The 11,475-nt window shown below is 42.0% G+C and overlaps 2 protein-coding genes across 6 annotated transcripts; one reads left to right on the top strand and one right to left on the bottom strand.

Moving 5' to 3' along the window:
- The first annotated feature begins 98 nt into the window (after positions 1 to 98).
- On the top strand, positions 99 to 8,130 carry CLXN (calaxin). Of its 5 annotated transcripts, XM_048077521.2 has the most exons (7): positions 99 to 1,074; positions 1,280 to 1,435; positions 2,913 to 3,017; positions 4,518 to 4,669; positions 5,857 to 5,903; positions 6,545 to 6,649; positions 7,994 to 8,130. In XM_048077521.2, exons 1-6 carry the CDS (start codon positions 942 to 944, stop codon positions 6,645 to 6,647), a joined length of 696 nt encoding a protein of 231 aa, XP_047933478.1. In that variant the 5' UTR covers positions 99 to 941; the 3' UTR covers positions 6,648 to 6,649; positions 7,994 to 8,130. The 5 variants fall into 5 exon arrangements, with proteins under 5 accessions (XP_047933478.1, XP_047933479.1, XP_013042401.2 ...); XM_048077522.2 differs by lacking the exon at positions 5,857 to 5,903 and having other exon boundaries at positions 99 to 999; XM_013186947.3 differs by lacking the exon at positions 5,857 to 5,903.
- On the bottom strand, positions 8,129 to 11,470 carry RBM48 (RNA binding motif protein 48). The gene is made up of 5 exons (XM_066991717.1): positions 11,161 to 11,470; positions 10,495 to 10,685; positions 10,234 to 10,379; positions 8,956 to 9,482; positions 8,129 to 8,487 (listed from the first exon to the last, which is right to left on the bottom strand). The coding sequence occupies exons 1-5, from the start codon at positions 11,335 to 11,337 to the stop codon at positions 8,401 to 8,403; spliced, it is 1,128 nt and encodes a 375-aa protein (XP_066847818.1). The 5' UTR covers positions 11,338 to 11,470; the 3' UTR covers positions 8,129 to 8,400.
- Between the last annotated feature and the right edge of the window lie 5 nt (positions 11,471 to 11,475).

Genomic DNA, 11,475 nt, shown 5'->3' with positions numbered 1-11,475 from the left:
TAGTGGTGTAGCTACTTAAGGAGCTACAGGCTTTGTCAGTTCCCAGCAAAGCTGCTTTCATGTCAACAATGAAATGTTTCAGTTTTCAATACATTAGACAACCACGTTGAGACTCCTCTTGCATCTTCTTTTTCTTGAAGAGTAAAGTCTGGTCGCAACATCTCAGCTTTCTAGATTTGTATACACTGAATATATCTGAGAAGGTAATGTTGGTTTCTAGTGGAGGCAGAGCACTTCGCTTGTTAGTTCTCCATTTAACTTGTAGTCACCAGCGCTGTGCAGAGACCTGCACTGGTGCAGCGGGGATGTTGAGGAGGAAGACTCGGAACGGGCCAGCATACGACACAGCCCAAAATCTAAACCTTTTCAGTAGAGAGTAAAGAAACGAAGCTTAAATGGCATGGCACCAGCCAACGTGAATGAATATTTTAAGTTTGAGCAGTGGGGAAAAAGTAGGGGGGGGAGGTTGTCCTGTATTGAAAGGGGTCAGCCGCTGCAGCTTTATGAGAAGGCGGCCCAGGCTATGATACCAGCGTGCAGCATTAAAGCGTTGCAGCTGCAGCAGCCGGGCCGCCCTCCTGTACAAAACACACGTATTCAGAAAGTCGATAGCAGCTTCGTTTTGGTGTCACTCGTCCCGTACCATCGCTGGGGGGCTGGTGGCTGGAGGCGATGGGGGGAACACGGCCACCTCCTGCCTCCCCCCCCTCCTGTGCGCGCCCCCTACCCCGCCGACCCCGCGGTGGCGGTGCTAAGGGCTGGACGCCCCCGGGCCCTGCCGACCCCGGCCGGCTACAGGCGGCACAGCCGGCCTTCATCGTCACCCTGCCCTACGGAGACAGGCGCTGAGGCGCTCCTGCAGCCATGCGCCGAAGCCCGGCCCCCAGCCATGTCGGGGCAAGGGCCGCCCCGCCCGGGTTGCCAGGGGAGCGCCCGCCGCCATGAGCGCCAAGCGGCTGCAGCAGCTGGTGGAGGCGCTGAGCCGCTCTGCCAGGCACTGTGAGTGTGCGGCCCGCGGCCGACCGCCGCCTCAGGGGCGTTTGCTGCCCCTCGGCGGCCCCCCCGTCGTCCCCCGTTAGTTTCTGGTCCCCCGCGGCTCTTTTGGTGGCCCTACGCGCTCCCATCCCTTAGGAGCAGCAAATGGCGGGGAGGGGGGCGGTTTGAGCATCGCTAGGACCAGGTGGATGCCTGAGGTGGCTGGGAGCTGTGACTTTCCTGGACACGCCGCCGTTTAACAGCTTAGGGTATAAAATAATGCTTTCTTGTTTCGGCTCGGCAGTTAATAAAAGTGAGGTGGAATGCCTCATCAAGCTCTTCGACACGTTGGTGACCGCGTCCGGCGACCGGTTTGGTGCAGTCGGCTTCGATCGCAACATGTTCAGAGATACCCTGCACAGGGCGTTCGGCATGACGGATGACATGGTTATGGACAGAGGTGAGATCAGTAGGCTTAAAAAGGTTGTAAAACTTTCGTTTTTAGTCTTTGGGCAGCTGTTTTTGAATAGTGATCTCTAAAACAGTGCCCTTGAAGACTTTTCAGGTTATATTAAACTAATTCCCAACTGTTTTTTGATTCCTACAAGAATAGTGGATCCCTATGGCCAAGAAAACATCTTTGATCACTGTCAAAGTTGACAGAACATAAAAGTTTCATGTAGGCTGTTGCTACAGTAGTTCTAAGTGGTTGCCCAGTTGTGTGGGTTTAGTTGGCAGGGAGATAGAAGGGCCCATACAGGAGGGGAAAAAATACATGGTAGACCCTATGAGCATGCCTGGACAAAATAGTGCCACATCACCCATGTAAGGATGGCAAAGGAAAAGTCATCATGCACAAGTGCTGCTGAGTAAAGGATACCTTTACTTCTGTACATAGAGTAGTTTTCCTGTAGTTTAGGATAGTTCACGCTCTCATACAAGGGAGATCTGTCAGAGAGGCAGCAGGGGTGCTAGCATTTGAATGCTTATAGCCCAGTCACCATTAGTGTTGTGACAGAAGAGGGCAGCATGGTGTCATTCTCCTCTTTCCTGCTGTGATTCACCAAGGAGTTAGTCATTGCAACTGGTGGCTGGATGGCTCTGTCTTAGAATTGAAGTCCCAGAAAAGTACTCTGCTAGAGTGGGTAACTTCTGAAGTAGAGGTGCTGTGAACGACACTGAAGGTACTAGTCAGACAGTAGAGGGAGATGAGGGTGATGAGCCAGCATAAATACTTGAAAATACAGAGATTAATGAAATGAGGGCCATATTCGCAGTTGATGAATGATCTCTGATGTATAGGTGTCTAGAAGATAATGTGAAGGAGGCACGAGTCTGCCATCCTTTTCAATCTCAGGTCTCCAAAAGAGACTCCTTGGTTCAACTTTCTCCAGCTCTCTAACAGGGGAGTATTTAAATGAAAATGCCATTTTATGCAAAAAGTCGTGTTTCGTGGAAAATGCACTACATGGACACATTCTTAATATTTTAATGCTTACAAAGAAAAGGTTGATTTCAGTTTGCAAAAGGAAGACTTTTTTTTTCCAGTTCCATTGGCTTTCCATGTAAAGGAGTAATTTATATCCTCTTCTGTATGCAAATAAGCCTTAATGTAAGGCATATTGGTTTATTTGGGTTTTATCTGCATGGAAGCATGCTTCCTGTAGTTATTAAAGTCCATAAAGTAACAGATCAAAGAAAATACATTATCCCAGCAGGATTCTGGGGTGAAAGATCAGTAGACAGAGTAGTGAAATCCTTTTTATTGTTATGGCTTAGACAGATTCAAGAAGGGTATTTGTACCTTGTTGAAAGCAGAAAAACATTTCCAGAAAAAAAAAAAAAAAGGTTTTATGTATTTTAACTCAATTTAAGAAAATACTCCTTTGTGTTTTCCTATTATTATAAATTTTAAATGTATCTAATACACTTCCCAGTGTTCCGCACTTTTGATAGAGACAATGATAGCTGCATCAGTGTGGAGGAATGGGTGGAAGGCTTATCAGTATTTCTTCGGGGGACATTGGAAGAAAGGATTAAATGTAAGGTTTATCTGCATAATAATATTTCGTAGTAATCATAGAATTTATGACTATTAAATTACACATCACTTCCACTATAATTTGTTAGTTACTCATAAAGAACTTAGTAATTGATGAGTTGTCTTCTGTCAAGCTCAATAAAAACTGAGTTCTGAAATAGTTTCTCTGAGACAGAGATTATTCTGTGTAAACAGCCACCTTATTTTGTTGCTGACAAAGAAAAGCTTGTTCTATTATATAGTTTTGAGAGAATACATGTTTTTGTATTCACACACAAAATCAGAAGTAAACAGATGTAGCACGAGGGTGGTGTTGGCTGAATAACAGTCTCCTCAAGCCAGCCAATATCTATGCCAGCATTCATTTACTTGCCCAATGGGGGGCACAGCAGCAGTTGCATTAATTCTAGCAGTTCTTCAGCTTGGAAACACAGATGGAAAAACTGTGAATCTGTTTGCAAGATGGTCTTGAGGACCTCCAGAGTAATGACGGAGAAAGAAGATAAGAGAAAAAAATAATGCAAGAACTCTAGATTTTAAGATTTAAAAAAAAAAAAAAAAAAGGACTGGAGGTGGGAGGGAAGTATAATAGAAAAAGAAGATGACAGCATTTATTTCCATAGTTTTCTGGCTGCAGCATCAGCCATCCATAATAGGCTATATAATGTCATCATAAGGCATTGCTCTGGAAGGTGGCCTGGGATGTCACCCCGCTAGGAACAACCACAGGCTATAAAATATGCAGCCCTGCTGTAAGCACTCTAGGATACACTGCTGTGTGGTGGTACACAGTTTGTTGTTTGTCCTAAGTGTATGCCAGTACAATTTTTGACCACAACAAAGTCTTTGCCTGGAAAAGAAAATAATCTGTGTCTCAAAACTGAAAAGCTTTTGTTTTTTAAGTAAGTTTTGTGAACAACAGTAAAATTTATTATGGTCCTAGATTTCTGATTTTAGGGAGGCAGAAGCAATTAAAATAGAAATTAGGCAGATACTCATACGGAAAATATTCCATTGTAGAGATTTTCTCTTTGCATTTAGAGATGCTTCAGTTGTCTTTTCTATGCCCGTACAACTCATTTTTTCCCTCTACTTTTCCAAACCAGTTTCTGAAATAACTAGGGTATGTTTCATAGGTTGAAAGCCCTTCCGATATAGACAGCTGGTCCTAGCCACTGGAAGACAGGCTTCTAAACCAAAACTTCATTTATATTCTAAAAAAACTACTCTTAGAGAAGTTAAGATCTGTACATTAGTATGGTTTCTACAAACTGAAGGTTATTTATTATATATCTGAGCAGAAATAGATTTCAACTATAATGGGTAAGTAGGCAGTAACTGACCAGCATCACATGTGATACGTATATTTCATATAGAAATTGTGTATGCTCAACACATATGCTGTACAACATACAGTTCATGTTTTCTGTCTTTAGGGAACAGCTTTAGTGATGTGTGATATAGTTTGTATGAACTTTAAATTGATTTATCTTTTGAAAAGACTGTTTTGAGGTTTATGACCTGAATGGTGACGGATACATTTCAAGAGAGGAGATGTTTCAAATGCTGAAAAACAGCCTTCTCAAGCAACCATCAGAAGAAGATCCTGATGAGGGAATTAAGGACTTGGTAGACATAGCACTGAAGAAAATGGCAAGTACTTTCTCATTGTGATACTTGAGCATCTTCAAACATTCAGACCGTAAGAGCATTCTTACGAGGTAACAAACACTATCTGCTTTACAGTGGGATTCTGAGCCACAGAGTAAGTTACGTACCTATGATAAACGAGTCTACTAAGGAAAGCTAGAAGTATAATCCAGATCTAATGAGTCCCAGTCCAGTATCCTCACACAAAACTATTAGTTTATGTGAACAATTTATAAATTATATGTAAAAACTTGCACGTGTAACTGCACATGCACATGTGCATGGTCAAAAGAAAAGCCCAATCAAAAGCAGAAAATTCAGAGGCACAATCTGTATTTATTCCTGCGTTAGGCATCTCCAGTAGCATTATTATTAATTACATTTGTATTTTATCAGTTGAGTATGAAATGTCTTTGCTCAGTTGATATGCTCTATTAGAATAGTAACATCAAGGGTAATTCATGTAACAGCTGTCTTCCAGTGATTAATCTAGGATATCTGAATCAGCCAGGGGCTGTGTTTTACCATTTTCTTCAAATCAGATAAAACTTCCCTTCCAATGGTGTTGTTCAAAAAATCTTGCTTAAAACCAGATCTCCAATCCCAAATCCTTTTAATTTAACCCCATCTTTTCATTTCCCAAACTCACCCCTGTGAGGCACAGCCTCAGCTGAAGGGTCCCTCTTAGCTTTAGTTCTTGACAGTGCTGAGTCTGTCTCATGCAGAATACAAGATGACAGCAATTACTCATCTTTGGAGCACCTACATGCTCAGCTTCCTACAGGTTGCATCCCAAATGAATGTCATCACATTCTGGGTAGTTGGTAAGTAGATTACAAGAAGTCCAAGCCCAAGCAATACCCTCTAGACCTAATGAAATTCATACATGTAGAAAAATACCATAAACTAATCATGTACATATTCCTAATTCAGCTTTTCCATGAGAACTTCAGAAAGCTCCGATACATGCTAGAAGGTCCAGATCTGATCTGGCTGCTAGGCAGTTACCTGAGTAGGATATTACTGCCTACCTCACGTAACTAAACAAGTAATTATTAGATAACCAGAAAGGCATTTGTGGAATCCATCACTCAAAGAACAAAAAACTTCTCTTTGACCTGTGCCTGTAGGTACAACTGCATTGTGATTAAGCATATATCCAGTCCCCTGACATATTTTCATGCTTAAAGGTATTTGTAGCGGACATGTTCATGGCCTGTGCTGAGGAAAGTAAAAGGTAAGAGTGTAGGCAATTTTCCAGGATATTACCCTAGTAACTAAACAAGTAATTATTAGATAACAAAAGGCATTTGTGGAATCCATCACTCAAAGAACAAAAAACTTCTCTTTGACAGGTACAACTGCATTGTGATTAAGCATATATCCAGTTGACATATTTTCATGCTTAAAGGTATTTGTAGCGGACATGTTCATGGCCTGTGCTGAGGGTAAAAGGTAAGAGTGTACCCAGGCAATTTTCCAGGCAATTCTCCATTTCTTTTAAGCAGACAGGGGCAGGCTGTCAGGACTTTTTCTCCTACTGTTACCTCTTTTTAAATCTCCCACTTTTATTTTATCCCAGTGCATCTGTGGTTGAGATTTGACTGTGAGATTCTCAGTTAAAGCTCTTCCCATGTTGGAAGTTTTGCCTTCTCTGGAATTCCGTTAGCAAAGCCGTAAAAGATGGTTGAACTTTCTCCATCTTTTATGGCTTAGGTAGAGGCTGATTACACAGATCTTGTCTGAGCAGAGATTGATGTCCCAGTGAAAATGATTTTTGCATACACTCAGAAAAATCCATGTGAATAAAACATTAGTTAAACAAAAAGAAAATTACTACAAGTAATCATCCTTTGCTAAAGAGTTCTCCTTTTGTAGGACTATGATCATGATGGCAAGCTTTCTTTTGCGGACTTTGAAAAAGCTGTCAGAGATGATAATCTTCTCTTGGAAGCCTTTGGACCATGTCTGCCAGACATAAAGGTACACCAGCCTTGGGTTTAAAAATATGTGCAAATAACTTCTATATAATTGTTAACCATATGTACGTATCATGGTATTCACTGTCGTTACATGGGGCCTGCTGAATTCAACTGATAAATGCTTCAGCTGCGAGATGCACATGTGCTGAGTTCACATCTGCCTTTCACAGGACAGATGTTTCCTTATACAGTCAGACTTTGGCACCAGAGAATGTAAAAAAAAAAAAATACTGTTACTTGGCACTTGTGTCTTCTGGGACAGCAATATAACGAATGATTCTTAGTAAGCATTCTCCCAGGCTAAGAAAATGAGACTATTCTCTTGGAAGAGTTTATCTGAAACCTCTTCAGGAATGCAGGTTTTATTTTTCTTTCTTCAGTGCTACTGACACTACTGCCATCAATATTTTGGGAGAGACTGGTAGCTTTCTGAAAAAAACTACCTTGGGAGTGTCATCTCAGACTGCAGCACTGGTATTCTTACATAAAGCCCAGGTGGATGGAGTTTATTAGCAATACATCTAATTCACTTCAGGGATTTTTTTCCCCCCATAAGATGGTAGTTTAGGACATGCTCGTTTACTCAGTAAGCCAAACTGAAGAGACCATTTCTAATCTACAGTAGTATTTTTTTCACTAATCTATCATTACCCTATTTAACTGCATTACATTTTTAAATACCAACAGTCACACCTTCATTAAGATGGAAAAACAGGATTTTGAAATACGTGCAATAATTCACAGAAACAGAAAAGTTCTGTAAAACTGTTGAAAACAAGGCAAGCTTTTATCTGCTGGAAACCTGTGTTTCCTTTCCTGCCAGCGTACCTACCAGGTAGGCTGGCCAGGAGAAAGGCATCTCATAGCCATGGTTGCAGGCTGAATTATCTCAGGTCAACCTGCAAAGCAGCTGTTTTCAAAGTGCCAGATTCCTTCTGGCAGGCTGTCAGAAGACTTTCAATGACCCAATACTTTGATTTCTTTTTTACACCAATGAAAAGCTTTAGAAAAAGCTTCTGAATCAAATTTACGTTCACTAATTAGAATAGAAAAATAACTTGCTTTTTGTCGAAGTTGGTGATAAATCAGGTATACAGTTCAGGCCAGTCATGACAACAGGTGGAAGACAGCCTGATTCTTGCTTGCACTCTTTGCATCTTCTGTTCTACACCCTACCCAACTGTTACCTTTTTACTAGGTCTCTAGTTTTGTTGTTAAAAAGGCAACTTACACATTCTTCTAAGCCCCCAAACCAATCAACAGAAGCATTACGTGAAGAAAGCTTGGAATTTTAGTCAACTGAAAACATTTTTTAAATTCTTTTTCTTTTTTAATTAAAAAACAGGGCAGTTTGGCATTTGAAAAGAAAACCTTCAAGGAAAATCGTAAACTGTAACACCATGTGGAATACTGTTGCAAAAATTCTCTTCTTCACCATTCTTCATGGTAGTATAGTAAAAATAAAAAGAACGCAAAACTATTGATTTCAATATTGCTTTATTGTAAAAAAAAATTGAATAAATAGAATTTGCTTATATTAAACTGCCTAACCACATTTATTTTATTATGAGGTGCACAGGACAAGATTGCTACAGTATCATACTGCTTTGTTCATTCCAGAAAACAAACTGATACAGTTTTTAAGAGGGAATTGCTTGGAAATGCAATGTAAGTTCATTTTTTAATGTAAAAAAAAAGTATTTTAAGTTATATCCTTTATAAAAGGCTGTAGAAAGATGCTGCTAGCAGTATCTATATTCTTCTTCTCTGCTTTACAAGTGGCTTGGTGGAACTGTTGTCTGGGTTTTCCACAGGTGTTCTTGAAACAGACTCTGCTACCTAAATTGAAAAAAAAAGATTTCTAGTAAACTGTAACCATTCTTTTCTTTTAATGCTAGTTTTAGAGTAAGTCTGTGTCTTTAATATTGGAGTACGGGGAGGCATGTGTTATTAGAATCACACTTGTATTGACTTTTCTTGTAGAAAAGGGGGAAGAGTAACACCAAAGGCAGTATTAAACACAGCAGAGCTGAAACTCTTAGAAGTGTTGGCAATACCTTTAAAAAACAAACAAAAAACCACCTTTAACCACACACAAACTGATTTCAGATGCTCAGTGATAGTTATTTTATCATCCCTCTCGATACCAGAGGTGTTTCAAAGTAAGGTTTGCTACACTTTTTGGACTTGGGTATTTGGGAAGAAAAGGGAAAGGACAGGGAAAATGTGTTTTGGCAAACATTTTAGAAATAGACTTCTTAAAGTCTGTGCTTGAAAATTTAATATCAGAACTTTAAGAATCCATACCTCTTTCAATTTATTTCGAATTAACGTAGCTGAAGTATTCAGTGAATCATCATCCATATCCACCTTAGGTATTTCTGGTAGCTGCGGGCCAATAACGACTTCAGTATTATCCCTGTTTGTTTCAATGAGGGCAAATTTGTTACCTTCTTCTCTCTTCCTCTTACGTTCCTGCAGGTGGGTTGTACGAGGCATAAACCTACCAATCCCACTGTCAGTTGCAGCTGTTCTTTGCTGAATTAAAGACGCAGGAGGACCATGCCCTCCTGGATGTATGTTTCGAGTTAGTGATGTGCTTTGACCAAAGCACCCAGAAGTTTCAGTACTATCGCTGTCATATCGGGGAAACATCAACAGGCTCTGATTCTGACTCCCAGAAGGATATCCCATGCTTTGGGATACCCCATGAGAACCTGGAAAGCAGGATGGATCCCAGTCACTAGTTGCACGTGATCCTGAGGTACTCCACTGATGGCAGTATGCAGAGTCGGTCTTCTTAGGCCCCTCTATTTTCTTTAACACAAAGCAATCTTTAAAACAAAGAAAAAAAGCGGCTTCACTATTTTATGTCACCATTAGTTCCAACACATAAAAAGCAGCATTTAGCACAACGACAGAAGCAATAGCAGTGGTACTTCATTCCCTGACAACAATCTGTGATTCTTCTTTCTTAAGTGGCAGCTTAAGAAATATCCTCTTGCAATGATATCAAAGTACATATGCACAAGAAAGAAGAAGCCCATGCCTGGCACTTGACTTATTTTACAGCTTTCCCAGCCTTCAGTGCTGCTTGGGAACTCCACAGCACAATAGTCTAACCCATTCTTCTCATTCTTCCAGTGCCAAAATGCAAGCTAGAAAAGTTTGTGGTTTTTGTTTTTTGCCTTTTTTAAAGCTTCCATTATAGTCACCTTCCTTAGGAAACTATTTCTGGATATGCATGCCTGAAAAAGTTGGAACAAGGGTAGAAAAGTGATCCTAAGTTTTCCAGCACTGCCTGGAATTTCTGATAACATTTTGAAAAGAAAAGGAAACAATGAGGTTTTAAGCTTACGCATTTTTTATTTTTTGTATCAACTAAAACATAAAAGTTGCTTTCACAAAGATGGATACCTGGAAATAATTCAAAGATGTCTCCGTTCTGCTGCAGGCATACTTTAAATGCATCTTTTAAAACAGCTAAAGACAAAGCATTTGCTTTAATGGGCACTTTTGTTTTTACCAAACCTACCCACCACTGAAAGGAGACATTAAGATTCTATATGAAACTTAAATACAAACCTCTTTGATTTGTTGCTTTTGCTATGTACTTTCTTCTGTCCTGCAACTTCTCCCTAGTTTCTTGGACTGTTTCAAATTCTGGAGCGTAGCACACATGCAGCAAACTACCAAAGAAACTTCGTTCATCCATTTTTTTCTTGGCCACCCTGAAGAGAATTAAATCATATCGGCAAAACTGAGAATTTTACTTCAACTCTCTAGAATCTCAATGAAGAGGGGGTAAAAAAATTAACAAAAGGCAGATATTGCTCCGTACCATACCTCGCACACTGGAGTTTTTGGAATTTTATAAGATAAACTTCAGTAAATTGCTCTGCTGGATATTCATCTAGAGTGTGATACTCTTCAATGGCACCATATAACGCAAATTGTTCCACTAATTCCCTCATAACACCTAACGCCGGAACTCCTTGTATTAGCAAATAACGAGATTCCAAGTTGATAGTATAAACCTGAAAGAAAGAAGTAGAGTATTCTGAAGTGTCCACATTTTTGCTTTACTGTAAAAGTAACGACTCAATGGATTTATGTTGGCCGGTGCTCCTCAAATCCTGTCAGGAGGCTGAAAAGCCCTTTGTATTTTACTCTGCTCCTTGTACAAAGTCAGTCAGGAGCAGTAGGTTGGGACTTCGGCAGAAAAATAGGCGAGTGCCCAGCTACCTGGGACCACTTCCTCACTGACAGGGCACAGAACTCGAGCTGCTTGCTCCGAATAAAAGTCAGAGCTGACACTTCTCTGCCAGGCCAGAGTGCTGCCGTTCGGTAAGTAACAATTCATGAAGTCTCCGGCTGATTTCCTTTATTACGGCCTACACCGACCACAGGAGGCAGGCGCGGACTGCAGGCACGCCAGAACCCCGGCGGCGCTGCAGGAGGCCCACGGTACCACCTCACCACCCCCTCGGCTACCCCCGGCCCGGGTCCCACCTTCACGGCCCGCGGCCGCCGCCCCTCGCGGTACTTGGCGCGGGAGCCGCAGGCCGCCAGCTGCTCGTGGTGCCGGCACGCGCCGCCCGGGCCGTTACCGGTGCCGGTGCCGCCCCCCGCCGCCATCTTCTCGCCGCCCGGGCCGGTCCCGGTACCGGCGCCGCCGCCCGCCGCCATCTTCTCGCCCCAGCCGCCCGCGCAGCCAATCAGGCGGCGTGCACAGCGGGCGCTCCCCTCTCATTGGCTCTCCCCGGGGCGGGACCTGCAGCGTCCATAAGGCGGAGGGAACGAGGCGAGGCGCTCGATGGAGGAGCC

The sequence above is a fragment of the Anser cygnoides genome, chromosome 2 (assembly GCF_040182565.1).
Source record: "Anser cygnoides isolate HZ-2024a breed goose chromosome 2, Taihu_goose_T2T_genome, whole genome shotgun sequence".
NCBI classification, from domain to species: Eukaryota; Metazoa; Chordata; class Aves; order Anseriformes; family Anatidae; genus Anser; species Anser cygnoides.
This window is presented reverse-complemented; position numbering and strand designations above follow the sequence as displayed.